Source organism: Anthonomus grandis, chromosome 4 (genome assembly GCF_022605725.1).
Source record: "Anthonomus grandis grandis chromosome 4, icAntGran1.3, whole genome shotgun sequence".
Lineage (NCBI taxonomy): Eukaryota > Metazoa > Arthropoda > Insecta > Coleoptera > Curculionidae > Anthonomus > Anthonomus grandis.
Window position 1 is genome coordinate 32,757,494 of NC_065549.1, and position 25,478 is coordinate 32,782,971.

At 34.2% G+C, this 25,478-nt stretch overlaps 1 protein-coding gene across 2 annotated transcripts in view; it reads left to right on the top strand.

The window, feature by feature from the left end:
* LOC126735129 (G protein pathway suppressor 2) overlaps positions 1-17,282 on the top strand; it is a 63,595-nt gene extending 46,313 nt beyond the window's left edge. For both annotated transcript variants that reach the window (XM_050439061.1, XM_050439060.1), the window contains one exon: positions 16,832-17,282. In XM_050439061.1, coding sequence (XP_050295018.1) covers positions 16,832-16,953 — 122 coding nt within the window. In that variant the 3' untranslated portion in view covers positions 16,954-17,282. The remainder of the gene's footprint in view (positions 1-16,831) is intronic.
* The last annotated feature ends 8,196 nt before the right edge of the window (positions 17,283-25,478 follow it).

The following is a 25,478-nucleotide window of genomic DNA, read 5'->3' on the forward strand; positions in this document are numbered from 1 at the left end:
CTTTTAGTTATTATTAATAAGTAATTAATTTTTCTTTTATCGAAAAAAATGGAAATTTGTACAAATGCGGAACTGTCAGATATGCATTTTATCTATGGCCGAAGTAATGGAAATGGTCGGCAAGCTCGAAGATTGTATGCTGAGTTGTATCCAGGACGTAGAGTACCCCGTCACACAATATTTGCTCGTCTTCACTAACGTTTGCGTGAAAATGGTACGTTTAAAAAACAGACGGCTGACTGCGGGCGTCCTCAAAAAGTACGAACGGTGCAACTAGAAAAAGCAGTTCTAGAGATAATTGCGGAGTCACCTGAAACAAGTACTCGAAAAATTGCCAACATATTGAATGTAAGCAACTTCACTGTATTTGAAATTCTTAAAGAAAATCATTTGTATCCATTTCATATTCAACGTGTGCAAGCTCTACTACCTAGAGACTTTTTTCCGCGTCTATTTTCGTCTATTTTCATCAAATCGCTCAAATTCCCAAAATTTTTAAATGGTATTTTGTTTACTGACGAGGCTACTTTTGGAAGACATTGCATACATTTCCATAACAATCACTTATGGGCTGAGGAGAATCCACATGAAATCTTTGAGGCTCATTTTCAACATCAGTTTTCAGTAAATGTACGGCTTGGATTAATTGACGATTATTTAATCGGGCCATATTTCCTCACACAACGCCTTAGAACAGGAGAATTATACCTTCATTTCCTACAGGAAGAGTTACCTGTTATTTTTGAAGAAATTCCTCTACAGCTGAGGCAATACTGAAGTTCATGCATGATGGTGCACCAGCCCACTTTAGTATCAATGTACGTAATCATTTAGATACAGTTTAGATTCTCCAAATCGTTGAATAGGTAGGGGAAGTACAGAACATTGGCCTGCTCGATCGCCAGACTTAAATCCTCTAGATTTTTGCATTTGGGTTTTTTTTTAAGTCATTAGTTTATTCCACTCCCGTCGAAAATGTTAATGACCTGAGGAATCGAATTATGGCCGGCTGTGAGATAATAAGAAATAAATTAGGAATATTTGCGCGAATACAAGAATCAATGAGTCGAATCTTGTGTAACGTTTGAGGCAGGTCATTTTGAACACTTGTTGTAGCTTTGCGCCTATTTAAAATTTTAGTGTTATTTTCTAAAACATTATAGAAAATAATTTTTTGTTTTAATTGTTATTGTTCTGGTTTAATTTTGTTGTATTAGATAGTTCTTGATAATGTATTAAAGAAATGAAAAATACGCGTCAGGATGTTTTTTTGCATAAAAACGGCGCCACATACGAAAAAATGGTGAGAGAGGTTTTTTGTCACAAATTGAAAGAGGAATTCAAAAATTGTTTTTAATTTAAAATATCTCAGTGGCGTACCATTTTTTCTTAAAAAAAATTGAGATCATTACCCGTATGCGCGCCAATGGTGAACATTAAATTCTTAATTACATGTCAAAAAATGCGCGATAACTACCTCTTAAAACCCTCCAGATTCGATTTGCATATCTCGACCGGTTTCACAGCAATAAATAAAATATTAATAATAATTTTTAAGAAAAACTTTAAAACCTCTTATCTCGGAAAACGAAGTATTTGCGGACATACGTTTATATAGCAAACTGACATTATTTTTCCAAGCCGAATCACCCCCTGAAGTTTGTCGCACTTATTTACTACCACCCTGTATAACTAAAATACATTTTTATTGCCCATCTCGAATTTATAAGTGGCAGCGTTAGAATCGTAACGCGGATTTCTTGATTTATAGGAGGTTGATCTCCTTGCTTCTATTGTCCGTGGGTATCTGAATGGACGTTTGGGTGTATAGGGAGAATCTTTCACTTGTCAGGATCGGTATCGATTTTTATTTTCGACCTTGCCACTGACTTGGTTCCCGTGTCTTGGTAGGAGCACACCTAGATTTTACGCCCGCCCAACAAGAGAAAATGGTGCAGGTCGCCTAAAATATGGCTTGCTATTTGTTTCTTGGAACCTTTTTTCACTTCTAAAGCCATAATTTGGTAAATCCATAATAGGATGCCTGAGATTTATTAGGAAACTTAGCAAGGGTTTTTCTTTTTCTCTTTTGCCGTTTTTTCATCATTTAATAATAAATAAGAATAATAATAAATTATTTTATTGTTCCAATTAATTATAAAAATTTTGCAAATACAAAACAAATATATAAATGAAACAAATGGCCTTGATAGTCAGCTTCTCTCCAAAAGGAGAAGCTGTTAAAGCCGTAGAAAAATTCTAAGCCGTACTTACATTTAGTTACCTAACCTAAGCCTAATAAAACCAATACATTAATGAAGTTAGATGACTCGGTCCATTATGTTAAGCGGTACAGAGATAGTACATGGGAAAACTATTAAGCTCTGGTCAGAAAAAAATAAAATAAAAGAAAATTATATGTATATAATATCTTATTTTCTCTGAAATGCATATAAACGCCCATAAAAACTCATTCACTGAGAAACCGCTGTCTGATCCTTCTTTTAAAACAGGATAAAGATGTGTTAAAATGAGTAACTTGAAATTTATTTACGGTTGACGCTATGTTATAAGAGAATCCTCTTTTAAAAAGTTCCTTATTGTGCTTGGGGATCGTAATGATGTGCTTTCTACGTATATTTATATTATGAAGATCAGTTCTGTAAACAATTTTGTTACTGAGAGAGATAGGACACTGAAATTTATTGATGTTATAAAACAGACAAGCCGAGTGCAGTACACGCCTATTGAACATTGACAACCATCAGCTGAGTTCTTTAAGCTTATGTGATACGTGTTGTCCACGTCTTATGCCACATATAAAACGTATGCATGAGTTTTGAACCTTTTGCACTCTCCGGGCCTGTGTTGTATCCAGAAAAGGATCATAAACACTATCCGCGAAGTTAAAGTGTGATAGTACGAGTGCGTCACATAGTTCAATTTTGGTTTTCTTTTCTAAGTAATGCCTATGAGGAAAAATAGATTTAAGGGCGCAGTAGGATTTTTTAATACAAGTTGTTATGTGTTCGATAAATTTAAGTTTAGTGTCACAAATTAAACCCAGGTTTTTTGTGGAATTTTTAAAAGAAATATTAGCGTTTCCGATACTTAGATCCAACTGACTCAAGATATTTTCACGTAGTTTATCATTACAAAATAATAAAGCCACCGATTTCAAGGGGTTCAACCTCAGCATGTGACCCTCGGACACCTCACAAAGCGCCCGAAGATCCGTATTTATTCTAAAGTTAGCCTCTGTCGCATTTTCTGGCATAAAAGAGTATAAAATTTGAGTGTCATCGGCATATAAATGATAATCACAATGGCGAATAGAATTAATAAAATTAGACGTGTATATTGTAAAAAGAAGGGGGCCCAAGACACTTCCCTGTGGGACACCTGAGTGTAAAGTCATTACCTCAGAGTACTTCCCATCAACTAATAGCCTCTGCGTCCTGTTACTTAGAAAAGATTGAATCATAGATTGAGCATTAAACCGAAAACCAATATAAACCAAAATACTCAACAAAACATCATGATTTAATAAGTCAAAAGCTCGTGAATAGTCTAGATGTACCAGAACGCTAGCTTTGCTGTTATCCAATTCCCCATTAATACGGTCTGTAATCTCAGCCAACGCAGTTGTACAACTATGTCCACGTCGAAATCCTGACTGCTTTTCTGGCAAAATATTATTACTTGAAATAAAGACAGAAATTTGCATTGCCATAACTTTCTCTAAAATTTTGGACATAGCTGGTAGGATAGAAATAGATGTTAGCTGACCATAGTCATTGGGCTGATTTACTTTTGGAAAAGGAATAGCAATGGCCGACTTCCCAGCACTCGGAAATGCTGATAATCGTAAACAATATATAATTATATATTTAATATAAGGAATGATAAAGGGGCAGCACAATATTAAAATAGTACTGTTAATATCATCGCTTCCAGAAGCCTTAGATTTCATCCCAAGCAAAATATTGGAAATTGTATCCTCTGTAATTGTATCCGAAACTGTTACCTCAGTGAAACAGAATTCCTGATTGACTTTTTTATTATTCTTGTAAAATTCTAAAAGGTCTTTGTTAGGAGCAGACTTTGAATTTGTTGTGCTAACAAAATGTGAATTGATCTCGTTAGGTTTTTTTAATGAGTCGGAAGTGAATTTATTTTTCTATTCCCAACATTATTTTTTTTTAATTCAGCCCACTTTTGTCTAGAGTTACAACTTTGGAATTTTATATTTAGGTATGCTTTTTTTCTGCGCGATATGCTGTTGTAAAAGTATTACGAAGCTGTTTGTAATATTCCCAATGTTGAGGCAAACGTGTAAGTCGAAATCGATTTAGTGCATCATTTCTTAGTCTTTTTAGTAATTTTAGATTATCAGTAAACCACGGACAGCATGGTTTAGAACCAACTTGTTTTATTATTTTAAGAGGTGCATGTTTATTAAGGTAGTTAATTTAGTGGAAATAAAATTAACTTTTTCATCCACTGTATCCAAAATATAAATAGCATTCCACTCAATTGCTTCCAAGTCCTGCTGAAATTGATTCATATTAATTCTTTTGAAATTTCAAAAAGTTACATTAATACTGTCTGATGTAATCAGATCCTGATCATGCAATGTACACGTTGTAAGATAATGATCAGAAATATTAATATATTTCACCTCAACACTAATTCTAAGGTCACTATTAAAACAAATTAAGTCAATTAAGCTCTCGCTATTTTGAGTCAATCTAGTTGGTTCAGAGATATACTGAGTAAGATTAAATGTTTCCAAGATGTTATTTAAGGCCATAGTATTAGTAGAGTATTCATTTTAAAAATTAATAATAAAATCACCCAGGCACAATAGTTTATTATAAGTTGTGTAAAAGTGCAACAAAGCGTCTTGAAAGCAGGATAAAAATTCATTACAATTAGTACTAGGAGGCCTATAAATTACACCCAAGATAAAGAGGAGAGCTGTCATTAATAAGCAGGCTAATCCATAGGTGTTCAATATATCCTAAACTCTCGCTTTTACAGACCGAAAAATTAAGGCCATGTTTAATATAAATAGCTATTCTGCCTCCCCGTGTGGGTCTATCAAGTCTCAACAATTGATATTTCTTAATATAAACTACATCATCAAGAACATCACCAGACAGCCAGCTCTCAGTAACACCAAATATATCATAACTATATTCATATATATGACGCTTAATCCCATCAAAGCAACCAAGCAGCGACCTTACGTTTATATGACCAGCCTTCGACATCATGAAAATAATTAAATATAGCAATTAAATAAATAAAAGAAAAAAAAACCGAGATATAAACAGGTTTTAATTGTATGTAAACATGCATTGTACAAGAAATACCGGTGTTTGATCCAGGCCAGATAAAAGAATTATATGACCCACACAAAAAAAAATAGAGAAAATTAAACCTAGTTGAATTGTTTCTACCAAATTTCACTCAATTAAAATTAATATTAAAACTAATGTATTAACTAAACTAACTAAAAAATTAAGGTAACTCAAACAATACGACCGCCCCGGCACATAGTTCCATCAGATCGTAATACTATACACCGCAACTATTTATTATGTTATATTTTACTGTTAGGTACAATTAACAATAAAAATCCACTTATAAACTATATTGATAGTTAATACATTTAAATCATAAATTATTATAAAAGTAAACAGAAATACTTGCCCATTTAATCCTAATTGCAACCTATAATACATCAGAAATACTGTCAACACTTTGTTGTTTATTTTTATATACACCACTCCACCATAACACCATGCATTCTTTGACGTAAACTTGTTTACTGCCGCACTTAGCACACGCAACCGTTCTTTTGTTAGGTCTTCGATTGATTGATTTCGATTACTTCTTAACTTTACCACTGCCTTGAGGGTCTAATGTTTGGAATTCCACGATGTACTATCTGTGACACCAGCCTGGTTTCCAAATCACATGGACTGTGGAGGATTCTAACCCCATTAGATCGGTGTTTGGCCGTACAACAGCACTTCTGAAAATTACAGATAATATAATTAAAGCCACTGATCGTGGAAAATCGACTGCACTAGTGCTATTAGACTATACAGGGCATTTGATCGAATCAATCACAAACTGCTTTATGGGATTTTGAGCTATGTGGGGTTTAACTATAATGCAGTTTCTCTCATTAAAAATTATTTAGCAAACCGGAAACAGTTTGTTGAAACCAAAGAAAAAAAAGCAAAGGTGTATCATCCGAAGGTACACTGGTGTGTGGGGTACCACAAGGCTCTTTCTTGGGGCCAATTTTGTTTTGCATTTATACTTGTAACCTTACTAGTTGCCTAAAACATTGCAAAGCTCATTTGTATGCAGATGAAACACAACTATATTTTTCATTTTTTCCTGAGCAAAAACAAAGTGCCGCCAGCAAAATTAATAACGATCTGGAACGATTGATTAGTATTTCTATTAAACACAATTTAGTAATAAATGCATCAAAATCAAATTTTTTAATTTTTGGTAAAGATCGGAGAGCACTTAAAGAAGATCTAATCTTAATAGCTTCTGCGGAAAAATTTCCGCATTCTGATTGTTCTCGTAATTTGGGGCTTTATATTGACCCCAACCTTCGATACAAACAGCATGTAAGTAAATGTATTGCAAATTTAAAAAGGTTGTTTCCATCTAGGCATTTACTTTCAATATCACAAAAAATAAACTTATGTGATGCACTAGTGCTGAGTCATTTTAATTTTGCTGACGTAGTGTATAGGCCATGCTTGGATCAAACAGATGAAGACAGAATACAACGGGTTCAAAAAATTTTGTTTACGATTTATATACAGTATTCGTCGCCGCGAACCGGTAAGCTACAAACGTTTATTTTATTCGGTAATTAATTCTAAATTGTCCCTCGTATTTGACAAACAAAATTCGATTCCGAACGGATGTTCATTCCTTAAATTTAAGGCATAAATGGTTAATCTCTCCGCCGCCGCACACAACATCTTTTTACGAATGATCTTTTTCATTTAATATATATATCGTATTTAACCAAATTCGTGAAAGATTCAAAAAATTATCATTAGGCGGATTTAAGTTTTTTTATAAGAAATTTTTACGAGAATAGAATGATTCCCTGTTAAATTTTTATCGCATTCATTTGGCACTTGCGCGTGATTGTGTTGTTATTTATAGTTATGTGTGTGGAATAGTATAGGATTGTGTTATGAGCAATATAGATAATATGGTATTATTTTGTTTTTTTTTGAGTTTTGTAATTTACTTTACACAGGAGGTTAAACCTGTATCTTTTTAAAATTGTTTTTTAACCTCCTTTTTGCCATTTTTGTAAATATAGTAAAATAGTATCATGTAAACAGTGACAAATAAAACACTTTATTATTATCGGCAATTATGAACCCCACCTAAAAAACACTAAAGACCGTCCATCTTATTTTAGTGAGGCTCCATGTGTCGCTGACTGGAAACGGACGATTTAGGCCCGTTATTTTTGTAAACTTTTATGCTTACTTACTTTTTTTATAATTAGTTCTACCCTAATCATGTAAACATTTTTTAATATTCTTAAATAATTAATACATGTCTAAAACTGTTTGGGTATAATTTCCATTTTTAATAATACACCCACCTAACAAGGTTCATGAACTTTTCCTGGGGTATATAATATTTTATTTTAATACAATTCAAAAATTCATTCATTACCCATAGGTTATAATTGAACCTAAAATGTAATCATATTTAATATTTTCATTTTATTAAAATTATACTCTATTTCAGAAGTGTGTAGAGTAATAAAACCTCATTAGGTATGCAAAAGTGGTACCTGGTGATCCACCAATATTTTATGCCACTACCTTAGTTGGGTATTAGTTTCAATGTAAAATTCTTTCTTTTCGTTGATTGCAGGTAGTGCCACCCGGTTTTGGGTCAATTTATGAGTTTTGCCCATTGTTACCCACTGATAAACATTGAAAACGGTTCGCCAAAGGCGTGCAACTGGGACTTGTTTTTTACCTTATAATTAATGTACTTAAATGCTATTTTATTTTAGAAAGTTACTTTTGTTTAAATGGAATAATATATTTTTTTCACAAATTTATTGAACATAATATGTAGAGTAAAACAGTTGAAAATGTCACTTTTGGATCTGGCACTTTTTGAACAGTGTATAACAATTTTAAATTATAATAGATTGTAGTCTTCTTCGTCATCTGACGAACTGTCATCACCTCTTGACATTATAATTAAAGGATCGACTGTCTGCTCGATGAGGTTGTCAAGATCCCACATTTTGTCCTCTTGCTTAATTACATGCTGGACTGCTTTTCGCCAATTCTCTGGTGTCGCTTCCGTAATGGCTTGATCAAACAGTAGCTTAACATCTTTCATTTTAAAAGTCGTGTTTTGTCTTGCTACAAATCCTTTTACCTGCGCCCATATCAGTTCTATAGGATTTAGTTCGCAATGATATGGCGGTAAGCGCAGTACAGTTATATTATATTTTTCGGCTATATCTTCCACGGCGTATTTCATGAAACGAGTTTTGTGTAAGTTTGCTATTGCCAGCAGTTCTTTTTTTATCAAATTTGCTTCAAACGCAATACCTTTTGCAGTCAGCCAATCGATAATTTCTTGCTTTCTCCAACTTGAAGTTGGCGTCTTCTCTATTCGCCGTGAATGATAGCTTGCGTTATCCATAACCACCACCGAATTAGCCGGAAGAAATTTTATCATTTCACCAAAATAGTCCTCGAAAACGTCTGAGTTCATGTCTTCATGGTAATCTCCTGTGCGAGTCGACTCAAAGGTTAGCAGACCTTCTTTTAAAAATCCCTCTTCGCTTCCAATATGTGTGATTATAAGTCTTTTTCCTTTTCCCGAAGGTACTTTAATACCCGTAGACAGGCCTTCTATGAAAGCTTGGCGAGCACTGGTTATATTTTTGTCTTGCCACATTTTTTGGACTATATAACCTTCGTTAATCCACGTCTCATCAAGATAAAAACTTTCTTTTGCTCCCTGCGGTACTGCTTGATACTTCTCAAGTATTGTCGTCTCCAACAAACAATTTCGTCGCTCTCCAGTAAAAGTGCTTTGCGGTTATGCTTTTCCCAGGCAAAATCCATATTTTTTAAAGTTTTCCATAAAAGTTTTCTACTTATCAACGGAATACTGTCATCTCGGCCAAGCTCCATTAAAATTTTGTCTAGTGTGGGTATTTCCTTTTTAAAATAAAAAGAGTGAACTTTTCTTCGAATTATACATTTAGCATTTTCATCAAGGACTTTTGTAGGTCGTCCTGGCTTTTGCTTGGGAGATTCCACTTGACCTGCTACTTTTCTTTCCCGCAACAATTTGAAAATGGTGGACTTTCCAATTCCACTCATTCGAGAACATTTTTCAACAATTTCTTGCACAGTAAAACTAGGGTAATCGTGTTTTATGCAATCATGTACATTTAAAATAATAACTTTTTCACTCAGCGATAGTGGAGAATTTTTAGTACATCTTTTCGTTGGACTGAATACCTCCATTTTTTAAATATTGGGATAATAATATTGTGATTACACTACAGCGTAGCAGTGACTACTAACGTTTAAAATATGATTTAAAAGTATTTATAGTCTGTATATATTACCTGACCCCATTTTTGCATGTTACAAAGCGTTAAAAGATAGGTACCTATACAAAAGGATTAAAAGTATTTATTTAGTATTTAATCTCTTTCAAAATAAAGGCATTTAATCCGTGAAAATTAAATTCATAAATATTATAAGTACCTGCGCCTATGAACTACCACGAAATGTAGCCAAACAGAACGGAATTCCCCAGTTTATTGCTCTATACACTTCTGAAATAGAGTATAATCATTAATTACATTTTGTGGATTTTGCTTCTAAAGAACAGTAATTTAGTTTTTATACTGTAGAAAATGTAAATAGGGTTATGTAAATAAAATGGGTTATTGTTTGGAACTGTTGCCTCTTCTTGCCACAGCATAGTCCAAATTTTCTTTACAGGAATTAAAATATTCAAGTTTAGAAGTTTTCTTAACTTTGACAAAACGCCTAAGTGGCGCCTATTTATTTATTTTTATCAGACATACTGAGACTTATATTAAATCCTTACCTAGGAACGCCCAGCCTCCAATAATTCTGAGCTACCGTCTGCAATACTTAAGTGCAAATTTAAAGAAACAGGTAGTCGGACTGACATTGCCTTTGTTTTTGGTACAACACGACGTTTCGGTCGGTAAGTATCTCCGACCATTATCAAGTGTAAACTAAAGCAATGCAAAAAAGGACATGCTTGGACAAACGGTCATAAAGAAAGGAATCACACTGGCGAAAAAGGAAATTTCTGGAAGCTGCCTACATAACGCAAAACCAGAGCGTCTTCAGCCAACCCAGTGTGGATGTTCCCAACATATGGAGACCTCTTCTAGCAGACACTCTTTTCACGCATCATCAGAATTCACGCCTCATTGATCCCATTATCAATATATAAGCCTGCAGAATAGTAAATTGCTTTAGTTTACACTTGATAACGGTCGGAGATACTTACCGACCGAAACATCGTGTTGTACCAAAAACAAAGACAATGTCAGTCCGACTACCTGTTTCTACATTACCATTGTCTACCACTTTTAAAAACATACAAATTTAAAATTGTGAGATAGGTCATTGCTGTCAAAAAAGGCTCTTAAAGAAACTAAGAACAAAATATCGATTAAAAAACATGTCACGTGATGTTGGAAAGTACGAACAACACTGCCGGAAATGCCAGATAAATAAAAGCAAAATCACTCATAAAGTACCCATGGCCATTATACCGTGTATTCAAAAAGTCTGGTAAAATACCCTTTTACAGGTAAACGAATTACCTGATTGAAAAATGCTCGGACGGGATACGTCAATTATCTTTTATTTTTTTGCATGTTTTCAGATTTCTGAAAAATATACAGGGTGCAGCAAGAAGACTGGGCAGGTGTCAACTTTATTATTTTAAATAGAACACCTTATTTATTAATGCGTTTTTAGATTCTATGACAAATTTTAAACACATTTCATGTATATCAATCTGGAACTGTTTTCAACTATCAACAATTGAAAATCAATTTTTTTCAAAACTTTCCTGCGACTGCGGACCACTGTCGTCAACGTTTAAATTGGAGCAGAAAACGCCAACATTGGGAGGTAGAATAGTGTCAGCGACGAATCGCAATTCTGTCTAGGTATGCACGATGGCCGTAACACGTAAGTTGACACCGTGAAGAACGGCGTGACATGGAATTTGCTGTTGAGAGCCATGTATGTACACGGGACTATTGAAGTAATGGTTTGGGGAGTGTTGCTTTCGATCACCCCTTCTCTTTGTTCGAGGCAATATGACTGCTGCGAGTTGTTTTGATGATGTCCTACAAACCACTTTTCTGCTTTATCTAGAGGGCCGTCCACGCGTCCTTTTTCAGCAAGACAACGCACGTCCTAATATTGTTGCTCATACTACGGACTTTCTTCACGATGCAGGTGTTAGTGTTTTGCCGTGGCCATCTCATTGAACGGACTTAAATCCCATCGAATATTTGTAGGATATGATCGGGAGGAGAGTAACCACTTTGCACCATCTGCCACAGACTCTGGCACAGATAATCCACGTCTAAGTTCGAGTTGCTTGGAATGAGGTGCTGTAACCAGACATCGACCATTTAATTTTTTAGATTTAGATTTTATTTTTTTATGCAAAAACGGTACGTCGGAGAAAAGAAAGCTAGGAGACCAAATTTACCCTAAATTCAAAAATGAGGATTTTAAAAATATTTTTTATTTGAAGAAAAAACAGTGGCGTACGATTTTTTTAAGAGTTCACAAGGTTCTGGCCCGCATGGACGCCACTGGGAAAATAAAAAATTGAATTATGTATTAAAAAATAGTACTAGATTCATAGAAACTACCTACTAATTTTTAGAAAAATATCTACAGGGATGTCAAATTTATCGTGAAAAATAAAATGTTTTATTAAAATTTGAATACCCTGTATCTCAAAATCTAATTATTTGCGGATAGGGGTTTATTGCGTAGACTTGCTTATTTTGAGGCCCTCCGTGTTGACCAAAATTTGTATTAGCTTTAACGAACCTTTCGCATTCGATTTTTTTAATGAAGTAATTCCATTTCGCCTAATTTATCGTATCTTTAAATGTTTGATGGTTTGGTTGCCATCACATTTATAAACCAAAAAAACAGATCAAGAACACGAACTTTAGACAAAACTGATCATGCTTATTACGAGGTCTTGCTATTAAATAACGGGACTGCGTGCCTAGAGGGTCCCCTAGACGGGTGGGGATGCACGTACGATATGCACGTACCAAAACACGTTTTCGTCACTATTATAGTATTCGTGCAGTAGCGGTTTGAAACGAAAGTTTTTTTTTCTCGTGCCGAAAACCATGTGTGACGAAAAACAAGAGCAACGCATCAATCTTAAATTTCTCGTTAAATTGAAAACAACTCCGACTGAGTGCTATAAATTATTGCAAAAGGCCTATTTTTCAATACGATGTTGAAACCAAGCGGCAATCGATGCATTGGAAGACGCCTGAATCGCCCAGAATAAAAAAAAGCAAGGATGTCCAAATCAAAGTTCAAGGCAATGTTGATCGTTTTTTTCGACATTAACGGTATCGTGATGACTGAATGGGTTCCAGAGGGTCAGACTGTCAACCAGACTTACTATTTGTCAGTTTTGGCAACACTGCGAGAACGAGTTCGTAAGAAACGGCCCGAGTTGTGGAAAAACAACTCGTGGATTTTGCACCAGGACAACGCACCTGCCCATAACGCGCTATCTGTGAAGCAGTATTTGGCCGGTAAGCGCACTCCAGTGCTCGAACACGCGCCGTATTCGCCAGATTTGGCCCCGTGCGACTATTTTTTGTTTCCGAAGATAAAATCTGCTTTAAAAGAGACCCGATTTGAGTCAATAGAAGCGGTAAAGCAAAAAACGGCAGAGCTCCTAAAGGCCCTCACCAAAGAAGACTTCCAGTACTGCTTCGATCAATGGAAAAAACTTATGGAAAGATGTATGACGAGGGGAGGAAAGTATATTGATGGGGAGCATTCGAATGTATAATAATTTTTATAATAAAACCCTTTTTCGTAACCACTCTCGTTATTTAATAGCCAGACCTCATACTTTACCTTAAAACTATGGCGATGTTGTACATTTTTGTATTTTGGCTAGAATGTATTTTAAACCAATTATTCTAAAACTAGTGGATAGAACCACAACTAAAGACCACTCCAGTCTCGTCCTGGGTTACCTAATTATTAAACAGTTTTTGATATCGGAAAGAGGTTTTAAAAGACACAATACTTCTCTAGAACACTTAAGTATTAACTCTGTTTTAACAGTCTAACATACGTCTGTATTTAAACTTAAGCTTATTTCTAAATGTTCTGGGTTGTCCCTGGGTTCTAGTGGTGTCGTACCCTTCTAATTCTCGGGAGTCAAGATATCGAAGTATACCCATTAGGGAATTAACTTAATTACCAGACGTAAATAGCATAGATTTTTTCTTATGGTGCAATCTCAAACCTCTAGTGTATAGTACATTGGTGAATATATAGTCGCGGTCATATAAATAGCACATTTTTTTTTTTTAAACAAAACAAGAAATTTTTGAGAATTATATTTTTTACTATACTGTGTCTAATAATAGTTTATTTTAACAAAAAATTAATGATCCTTAAATAAGTATAACAAACTAATAGAAAAATATTTTTAAACAGCAGGGCATATACATAGCTACTAAAAAAAAACTCAAAATATAGAAAATGTATAAACATAACAACCAAAATTCAATTCACTGCTTGCAATCTGAATGGTATAGATTCCACTAAGGCTTCGCAATAGCTATTTGGGATACAGGACCAAACTTCTTTTACCTTCTTCTATGTTTGAGGGATTTTGAGCTTGAAGATCCCGTTTTACTCGGTTCCAGAGGTTCTCGATATGATTGAGGTCGGGACTTTAAGGTGGCCACTCCAAAACATCCACCACATTATCTTTAATCTGATCTTAGTCTGGATGAATCTCACTATGAGTTTATCGAAATGTTGGGAAGTTTTTCTCTTTCTAGGAGCTCTTTTCTTATTTTGTGTGCTCTGTGAAGATTCATATAGCTTAAGAGCATTGTATACTAGCTTTCTAGAACACTAGATTTTGGAAACTGTGAGTCCATCATTTTTGAGTTGCACAATAAGTGCTCTTCTTTCAGGTCCACAGTGCTTTTTTCTACCCGCTTTTCTAAAAAGGATGCAGAAAAACAGCAAAATATAAAAAAAATATAAATTAAAAAAAAACACTGTACAATTACTTTTAGATGGGACAGCAATAAATTATTACAAACAAAAATGTGCTTTTTATTTACACTTCACAAATGAGTGATACCTTAGTACTAAAGCCAAATATCAACACAATTCGATGAATTTGTGTTTTTTATTCTTTGTACTAAATAGACATAAACATAAGTTAGTGCAAATATAAAAGAAATTCAAATTGTACCATTTATAAGACCGCGACTGCATGACCATCGAATGCTTCAAAGAATGCAACCAATATTTTTTGTAAAATAATTTAAGTATTTCTTTTTTTATAATGGTTTGATCTAAATAAGTTTTTATAATAACAAATCGGTATAATTACACAAGTTTTCCAAACCCTAAATTAGAATTGGATAGTAAATCTTAAAAGGAAAATTATAATTATAAAAAGCTGTTTATTACATATAAACTATCTACATATTATGAAAAATGCTATTTTTTTTCTTGAAGGGTTGGAGATACGAATAAACTACAAGAGAACCAACAATTTTTAAATAAGATGAGAAAAATTATTTTTGTAAATGAAAGTCTACCGAAAACGGCTTGTGGCCTGAAAAATATTACTCTGTAGATCTTTTATGGCTTTTCGTTTGTAAAATTATGTATCTCCTTTTGCGTTAAGTACACTACCGCTTTGAAAGTATTTGCCCACCATGTATTCTTTTAATTATTTTAAATTAGATACAAAAATCTTATCTTTATACCTATATTTAGATTGTATCTCTTTTGTAAACTGCATATATGCTTAAACAGCATACCTATCAACTATGGTTCGTTGAAAAACACTGAGTATTTAAAAATAGTCTTGCAAATAACAAACAATGTAGTGAAAATATGCACTTCTAAAAAACTAATCTGTTTACAGCTCGTTTCCGATAAAATTTGAAACATTTAAAGGTGTTTAGTCTTCAAGAATTGATTTTGGGTAACATTGGTAAATAATTTCGCTTGCTTATTGACGATTGTCACCATTTCTTTGCTGGTTTTTCAACATTCTTTAAAATGACTAAAACAAAAGAGTTATCGGTAGAAACAAAAGGTATTATCATTGGACTTCATAAGGCTGGAAAGACTAACCGTCAAATTTCGACGGATTTGGGAATTCCTAGGCGGACTGTCGATTATAATGTTAGGAATTTCACCAGAAAAGGGACTATTAGCAACAAACCTCGATCGGGAAGGCCAAAGGCAACAAGTTCAAAGGAGGATTTAAATATTATAATAACCAGCAAACGCAATAGACGCCTTACCGCCCCTGAAATCACAGCAAAAATCAACAAGGAGCGTAAAAAAGCGGTCAGTGTTTCGACAGTAAAACGGCGATTTAATAATGCTGGTCTTAAAGGACGTTTAGCTGTATCACAACCGCTACTGAAGGATCTTAATAAGAAGAAAAGACTTGAGTGGGCCCAATCATACAAAGAATGGGCCATTGATGACAGAAAGAAAGTTCTCTGGAGTGACGAGTCGAAATTCGAGGTTTTTGGAACGAAGAGGCGAGTTTTTGTTCGCCGTTATGCTAATAAAAGGGTCGCTGAGAACTGTACGGTGGCCTCAGTTAAATACGGTGGTGGTTTGGTGATGGTGTGGGGTTGTTTCGGAGGATCTGCAGTGGGGGATCTAATTAGAATAGAGGGAATTCTTTTAAAAGAGGGTTACAAAACAATTTTAAGCGACAATGTACTTCTTTCTGTACTCGAATAATTGGGGAAATCTTCATCTTTCAACATGACAATGACCCACGTGACATCACATGATAAGCAGACGTCGAAATAGTGCAAGCGATATTTAGGTCAATTACAAAGGCAACATCTTCTGAAAGTTATGGTATGGCCCCCACAATCACCCAGAATCCTATCGAAATACTGTGGGATGAACTGGATAGACAAGTGCGAAAATCATACTCCACATCAAAAGAAGACTTGTAGAGAATCATCGAAGAAGAGTGGCACAAGATACCTCAGGAAACTTTGGACAAATTAATTAGAAGACTACCGAAACCCTGCGAAGCTGTTATTAAAAATCGAGGCGGACATGTAGATGAATCCAAAATTTGATTTTCTTAAATTTAATTAATTGAAAAATGTATTTTTTATGTTCATTTTGTTATATATAAACCGTTTCATAAGAATAACTGATGAGTTTATTATTTTTAGTTATAACTTTAAAACAGTCATAATGTTAATATGCCCACATATTATGTGGGCAAATACTTTTGAGGAGTAGTGTACATTCCAAATTTCAGCAAAATACGTCAAAATTGCAGTATCCATTAAAAAAAAGTTTTATGAAATTTCAACACCCTGTAGATAGGTCACGAAGTACTTGAGGTCTTATGTTTACAAAAAACTATGATTTATTTTGAAATTGATTGATTAGATTATTGAGAGAACCCTTTTTTACAGGTGGCAGTATTACTGCCGGATATCCGGTCAGATCTCAACCTCAATATCAACAAGCAGCGCCCGCCTCTATGTACACGACCCAATCGAGGCAGTTATTTCAGAACTATCCGCAAAGAGAATAGCCTTAATATACAAAGGGTACTAAACTCACTATATTGTTACTTTAGGTCTAATTTAGTTCAATTAAATATTATGCTATTAAAGTGGTAAGGCTAAGTAAATGTTTTATAAAAATATGTGATTAATTAGGGTTATTATTAGACACTGTAATCAGTAAATGAAATAGGCTTATAAGAAAGACATTTATTTCTGTATGGTGAGAGTGAAGATCTGTATCTTGTCTTTATTAAATACTTCTTTTCGTATAGGGTGCGGCAAAATATCCTACCCGATATGGATGGCTATTGAGTATCAAACCATGCAAGAAAAATAAATTTATGTTTAAATATTATAGTGCGGTTTGCAATTAACGGGTTTTAAAAATGACTACTCAAGCCGTAACCTCAGGTCTATGACTTATCCTCTACAACGTTGGACGAGGACGACGTTGATTGTTGATACACAGATGTACCTGAGAGAAAAAATCATAAGTGTTTAAATCTGGTGAACGAGGCGGCTCACAGTGCATCCATCTGTGGACAAAAAAATTAAAGATGAAGTGTAAAAAAAATATTTTTTTGTTGCCTTATAGGAGATAAATGATCAAACTACCAAAAACCAATTTTTTTTTTTTATTTAAAATTTCTCTTTGGGCCTTAGAACTTATGAAAAGTAGTGAAAATATAAAAGAAATATTACCTTGTTACTTGTCGTTTACTTCGTTCTTTGTCGATTTAAAAAAAAAATATATATTTAGTAAAGAGATTTATTAATTAAAGAAAAAACTTTCGTGAAAAGTAACGAAGTTATATATTATTCAAACGAGTTCTATGCCGAACATCCTGTACTTTTGGTTTAATTCAATAAACCAGATAAAACATTCTGCTGCAAGAGCGTGTAATTTTTCCTGGCTACTTCCTGCAATCTAGGGGGATATGTAAGTAGCCATAGGAAATATACCCAAATTCAACCCTTATTATGGGGATCTTGGAAACCGTAAGAGATAGAAGGTCGGGTAATTATGGCAAAGTTTCGTAATTTGATAATTATTAAAATATCGTTTAAAAATTTTCAAAAATCGGATTAGTTTCGGAAATATCTGAAAAAACCTGAAATTTCGGACCGGTTTTAATTTGTTTCTGACCTTATTTTTTAAGGAATTTAAAAACAAATACCACATTTATATTGGCACTTTTCACTATCTTATAGCACTAAGATATTTTATATTCGACGTTTCGGCACCATATTGAATTAGTTCAGTTTTAAATAGAACTTTTAATTTTCTTTTCAATGATGTATCGCACCTTTATATCAGATAAGAATTTCGGGTACTTTCCATAAAATGGATATGTGTATGAAAGAAAATGATGTTTTTGAATCCATTATAAAATAAGGTGAAAATCAAACTTTGTCCAGATTTTTGTTTTTCTTTTCTTTTTCTAACGTTTCTAAAAGTACTCGATATTTTTATTTAGCGGCTGAGCGCCATCTTCGATTCGTGTCCTTAATTATTATTTAATTTTTGCCGGAATTCTCTATCTCTTGAAGCACTGTGCGGCTGGCCTAGAAAACATTTCTCGTAAACAGCGAGATGTGTGGGCTGTTGCTTCATTGATTTGGATAGTTATACATTTTATGCTTATTTTAATATAAAACAGACAGTCAACCTAGGTTCTAGTTCTTATCATTTATTTGAAGTCACTATAAGAGTAACGGATCTTATACTACAAACTCAAACACCACACTGTAATTTTAGAACTAGTGTCGCTGGTGAAGTTCTCGCGAGGATTAGGCCGATCGCACACTGCATGCGTTTTCGTACGAAGTTTACTCGTACGAATACGTACGTACACGCCCGAACGATTCCAACCTTTCAAGTATTATGACAGCGCGCAGACTGGATCCGAATTAATCGTACCGATCCGTACGTCTAGTTCCGACGTCCGAAGTCAATCCAAACTTGTTGGGATTTTTCGTGCGTTTATTACATTAATTAAATAAAATATATAGACATGGATGTAGAAAAACTAATTACCTTGGTTTGCAATCACAAATGTTTGTGAGATCAGAAAGATTCAAGTTATCACTTACAAGATCTTCAGCGCAAGGCATGGCTAGAAATATCCACAGAAATGAAAATATCTGGTAAGGAAATTTATTAATACAGCTATTAATAATTAACAGATAAATTAACAGTTTTAATGATTAAGTTAATTATATTAGTTTAATTATTTATAATTATTTCTTTAAGTGTTACGAGCAAAATAATTTTTAAGTGCATCCCTGATGTGGGCTCTCGTTGTGGTTCTATTCTGTTCTCTCCTGCAGTCATGAATCTGTTTTTAATTTTATTTTGTGGTAGTGGTGTTTCCATAGGCAAATCATAAAAACCTTCCTTATTAATTATAACGTTATGAAGTAAACATATACATTTTATTATGACATCAGCACGATCGGGATTTACTTCAATTGCTTTTAATAATAATCTCCATTTGCTGCTCAGAATACCAAAGGCACACTCAACAAATTTTTCAAAAAGTTAAATATTTCTTCTTCCGGTCCCAAATTTCTTTGGGGATAGGGAAGCATGAGATATGTCTTTAACGGGTAAGCTTCATCACCAACTAAGAAGTGAGGCAAAGCTATGTTAGTGCCTGGTAATACTTTTTCCTGGCCTGCGTTGAGAGTACCATTTTCCAATTGTCTTGAGAGATTGAATGAGAGAATATTCCACCGTCACTCTCTTTGCCATAGGCTCCCACATCTATTGTAATAAATCTGTAGTTTGCATCTACATACAACAGCTTGCAATACAATTGAGAAAAATGATTTATAATTACGAAACATGTTGCCAGAGTGCGCTGGCACATTTATCCGTATATGTTTACCGTCAATGCTCCCAGAACAATTAGGAAACCTCCATTTTGTCCAAAAATCATTAGATATATTTACCATATTTTCATTTGATGGAAACTTCATATGAATTTCGAAAAGATTTTCCCAAATAACGTTACAAGCTTCATGTACAATACAACCAACAGTATTTTCTGAAATTCTAAATGAATATCTAAGAGTCTTGAAAGATGAACCTGTTGCTAGGTACCTGTAATAAAAGACAAATTTTATTTTATTTTTCAGTTGATGAGCTAAAGAAGAAATGGCGAGGTCTACGAGATACTTTTGAGAAGAAGCTCAAAAAAAATCTGGCCAAGCAAGTACTTCAGATCCCGATTCCAAATTGCCATATTTTCAGCTTCTGCTATTTCTTAAGTACAATGTGTAAAAGGGATCTTAAAAGTAGCGTGCCAGACACTCGTAACAGTTCTGATGGAGAAGATAGTTCAAATACAAGTAGCAGTTATATGCTTTCGCCGTCCCCCGGTCAATCTTCGGAACCAAGTAGCGAACAAATTCCAAAGAAGACTTTTAAATCTCCAATTAAAAAAAAAAAAAATTAAAACACGTCAGACAGATGAAATCGATACAAGACTATTACAGATTGAAGAGGAAAAGTTAAAGTGCTTTCAAGAGACTGCAAATGATCCTGATGCCCAATTTCTAATGAGCCTTCTGCCGTTTTAAAAGATATCCCCAAAAATCGCAAATTAATGGTACGATCAAAATTGCAACAAGTTCTTATAGACGAACAAAATGCTGTACCTCCTGTGATAGTGCTTGATCAATCTAGTGACTCGACCCAGTTTAATGTTAATCTCGGCATGTCACAAAATAATTCAGCACAATGACTATTGCGAGAATATATTTGTCCACAATTCTCAACAGGTGCTCTCCCTCAGTATGCAATTTAATCCAAATACCAGTAATTAACATAATATGTAAGTTATGTTTTGAATAAAGAAGTATGAATAAAAGAACTATATTTTGCTTCCTTACCTCAAAGTTACAATCAATCGTTCTTTAGGTGATATTGTGTCGCGAAAGTTACTGTATTTAGTCACCTTAGGTCTGATAATGTTCAGAATATATTCAAAAGTTTCTTTCTTCATACGTGTATAACCATGATACAGTAATTGGTCATTAGATAAGTTTTCCATAATATGATGAAATTCACTGAATTCCTTTCTTTTCAAATATATTTTACGCACCACTCGGTTCTTCGATAGTGACGACGTCTCCGCAGTCTCCGAATTAGAAGGTATGGGTTCATTACGCTACAAATGTCAAACAAAACAAATAAAAAGTAAGAGGGTTTAATGAATACAATGTGACCAAACACTGCTTATTCCCTATCTTATTTGACGGAGAAAAACGTATATAGTGTGCGCACTTAATTGGTACCACTAGCATCGTACGTTTACGTACGATACAAATTCGTATCCAATGTGCGACCGGCCTTATATTCAGCGATATACCGAAAATTTTGATAATTCATTCCTGTGAGAATGTGCTTCGTCCGTTAAATGTAAAATATTTCTTCGAACAAGGTCCTGGAGACTATTACTTTTTTTTACTCATTACTTTTATTTCAAAAAGTTTATATACAAATTCATTTCTTCAATTATAGTTAGCCTACGACAAATAATAACTGTTAGTAAATTACTTATTCTTAATACTAAACGATAAAATCAAATCATAATTATCCCAAGAGTGCAATAAGCCTAAGATCTGATGAATCAGACTGTGTGCCCAGACCAAATGGAAGCCGTTACAACGTTTAGAAATGCAGATGTGTGGCAGGCAGGAACACAACAGTAAGATGAGAAATGGAAGAAACAGCGCGGGACATCAAAAAAATGACTTGTTACAAAAAGTTGGTTATAAAGGAAAATTTTCATTGTGTCTTTGTTAAATTTAATTTTACTCTTCAGTTACAGGGCTTTAATATTTACAGGAAGTTTATTAAATAGTCTAGTTCCATAAATAGTTATGAATCTTTGACACATTGAAGTTGGCATTTAAGGCACATATATATTTGCTTGGTTAGAAGATCTAGTATCGTAAGCCGAGTTACTAATTTCAATTTTGACGATATAATTTATTGCACAGTGTGCATATAAATATCTGAATTTTAAAACATTTCAATTCCTATAGAGGTCTTCAGAGGTATACCTATAAGATTTTTTATATAAAATTTTCAAAATTAAATTTTGCCATACTACTACTTTTTTAATGTAGGGGAGACCGAAGATACATGGGACAAATTTGATTAAATGATCTCTAATCATAAGGTTTTATTAATGTAATAAACAAAATTTTGTCATAATATATTACTACATAGCATTATCCAAATAAATTTAAAAATATTTTTAAACCGGGATCAAAAATTTTTGGTCATTTGTCCAATGTATCCCCTGCTCTGGGGTAATAATGGACATGATATGGGGATATTTTGGACATTCATTTACTAATAAAGACAAAAAGTCTTAGAGTAAATATTTATTTAGGAAGCAACAAATTTTCAACTTTTATTTAAGTTAAACTAAATTCTGTCAAATCTGCGTTGAAATAAATCGAATCTTTGAAACGAGGACGCCTGTCTTCAATATCTTTCGGAAGCACAGCTATTACTTCTCCGAATGTTACAAAAGAAGATTCTTCTTCTGTAATTTTGAAGCGATTTGATGGAATCATTCTCTTAAAAAATCGAACCTGAAATCCGTCGAAAAGTTTTCGTTCTACCCGAGCAACATAATTTCTTCCAGAAAATGGTGTTTTTCCCGGAACTTTGACAACAATGAAACCGCCTTTTTCTACATCGTGGGTATCCTAAACTGTCTCTTCTTCTTCCTCCCACTCTGAGGAGGAATCTTTGGTAGTTCTTCATTTATCTCTTTATCACTAGAGTCACTTTCTACTAGAACTTTTCTCTTAATCTCCTTAACCTTTTTTGGAGGAGGCTTCTTTCTTGCCAATAATTCTTCTTTTTCTGGAGTGTCAGTAACTATCATACATTTTCCTCGTTTTCTTCCTTTTCTCATAGGTTTTCGGGGTTCAGCCTTTGGATAAGGACTTATTTTGTCTAGTGTAATAAAGTGATATATTTAAAGAACTTTTAGCAGTCCCAGTAACGCTAGTGCTATGAATTGAGGTTTCATCGGCAACGCGATTTCCGTCAGTGGCTGGAATTAGGTTTTCATCTAGGTCTTCTGTTTCGGCGAAAATACAGCTTCCACCAGATTGATTGGTAATGACATCTGGAGCAGGTCGATCTGAAACTGACGAACACAAAAACTCGTGTTCTTGAAATATGTCCCGATCAAAAGGAAAAATTTCACTTTTACGAAAGCCAGACTTTATATTTTCTGGTGTAGCAGCACGATCCCAGGCCTTTAAGCATAGCTCCGCAAGTGAGTAAATAGAAAGAGTTTCATTTGGATGAGTCATCATCCAAGAATTGGCAGCTTCGGAAAAATATGTCTTGAAAGGTCCAAAAACAGATCGGTCAAGAGGTTGTAATTTATTTGATGTATGCGGAGGTAAGGTCAAAACTTCAATATCATTTTCTTTGCAAAATGTTATGCCATCATCACTTAAATGGGATTCATGGTTATCCAATATCAGTAACACGGGGTTATTTTTACTATATCTGATATTTCGTTGGAAAACCTGAAGAACTTTAATAAAATTATCTGTTGTCATCCAGCCAGATTTATTCACAAGACCTATAGATATTTGCATAGCTCCAGACATCATGCGGTGCTCGTCAAAACGTATTCTGGGAAAAATCCATACTGGTGGTAATGCATTTCCATTTGCACAAATTATTCCAACTTGGGTTACTAGCTTACCGCGTTCTCTAGATGTTACTTGCCCTATTTGCTTTTCTCCCTTTTTTCCTACAATTTTTTCAACAGGCGGTACTGTAGTAACCCCTGTTTCGTCTAAATTAAAAATTTGGCTTGCCTCATAGTTATGCCGGCTGTAAACAGTTTTGAGCTTGCCAAAGAATTCCCCAACAACTGTTTTGTTAAACGCCGTCATACGAGCAAGAGATGTTGCTTCCGGTTTTCGAATTGAGAGTTCTCGATTTCTCCTCAAAAAACCGGCAAACCACTCCTCGCCAGCCATTGCTTGTGTTGCCCAAGAATCCGGGATTAAAAGCTTATTTCGAGACGCAAACTGAAATGCTAGTTGTCTAGTTTTTTTTGGAGTTAATCCATAGAACATAGATGAACATTTGAGTAAATATTCAGCTAATGCTTGTTCCATTTCTGGAGAAAAACTTGACGATGTTTAAAATTTGGTTTTAAAGATATATTTTCTATCCCCTGTTCTCTAGCCCTTTTCACATAAATAGCTAAACGAGACTTAGTAACATTATACCTCTCCGAAACTTTTCGCAAGCTACCAATATTATTTAAGACATCCTCTACAGCTCTTCTTAGATCTCCTTCAGGGAATTCCCTGTCGGTTTTCTTTTTATACTCTCTCACCATCTGAAATAAAAAAATAAAAACATTCTGGGGATACAATGGACAATAGGGGATACTATGGACATCCCTCCATTGTATCCCCCATTGGCCCTATGGTAAAATTATTCTTTTTCCTAGAAAACTAAACAAGCAATTTCAATTATTTGTTTCTTAAAACCATATTCTATAATGCGCATCACCACTAAAATAATTAGATATTAAAAAGTGTTGCAAAGAAAATAATAAATGGTTACATTACTTACCGTAAAAGTTACAAACAGACTGGCTGAAACAGGAAAATATCGATAAAAATAACCACACTCAATGCTTGCTACCTTGCGAAGGCCAAACGATTGTTCGGTAGTTATTGCATTAATTTACCATATGAGGGCGCTTCAAATACATATTAAGCGGGAGTTTTAAACATGTCCATTCTATCCTCGGTCTCCCCTACTATTGTGTGCGCCACATTATGACCATAGAGTCTCTCAGATTAGATTCAATCAAGGAACTGTAAAGAATATTAAGCAATTTCTTATTAAGGGCATTTCTAAGTTGATAAAATTTGTAAATTATTTTTTTAGTTTTTTTATTTAAGAAGGCTATATGATCATTCTACTTAAGATTTTAATCTACAAAAACTCCCAGATATTTCATTTTGTTAACTTTTGCTATAATTGAACAATTAAGTATATTGAGTATTATTTAAAGTGTGGCACTTAAAATTATAATTTTTTAAATAATCTTGACTTGGTTGATACATAAATATATAAATACAGTTTTACTGGGGTTTAGACCTCGCGAACTGTTGCTAAGCCAATCATGCATTGCACTGAGACCAAGCTCCGCCCGGATATACCTCATGCCAGGAATCCTCGGAAAGCAAAACATGTCCGTCTCATCAGCATATGATATTACACTGTCCTGAAAAATTATTCCAATATTATTGATAAATATTAGGAAGAGTGCTCCACTAAAAGTATCGTTTATTTTGACGCGTTAAACTCGATTGGAGAGATAACTTTCTAGTAAATGTAATGGGACTCCTCTGATTTAGTGGCAACTAGTTTTGCGACCTACTATACTCCTTACAGGAAAGCTTTCCAGAACATGGACAATATCCTCCTTCAAAGTCATATTTTAAGGATATAAATTTAAAAAGCATTTTAAAATTA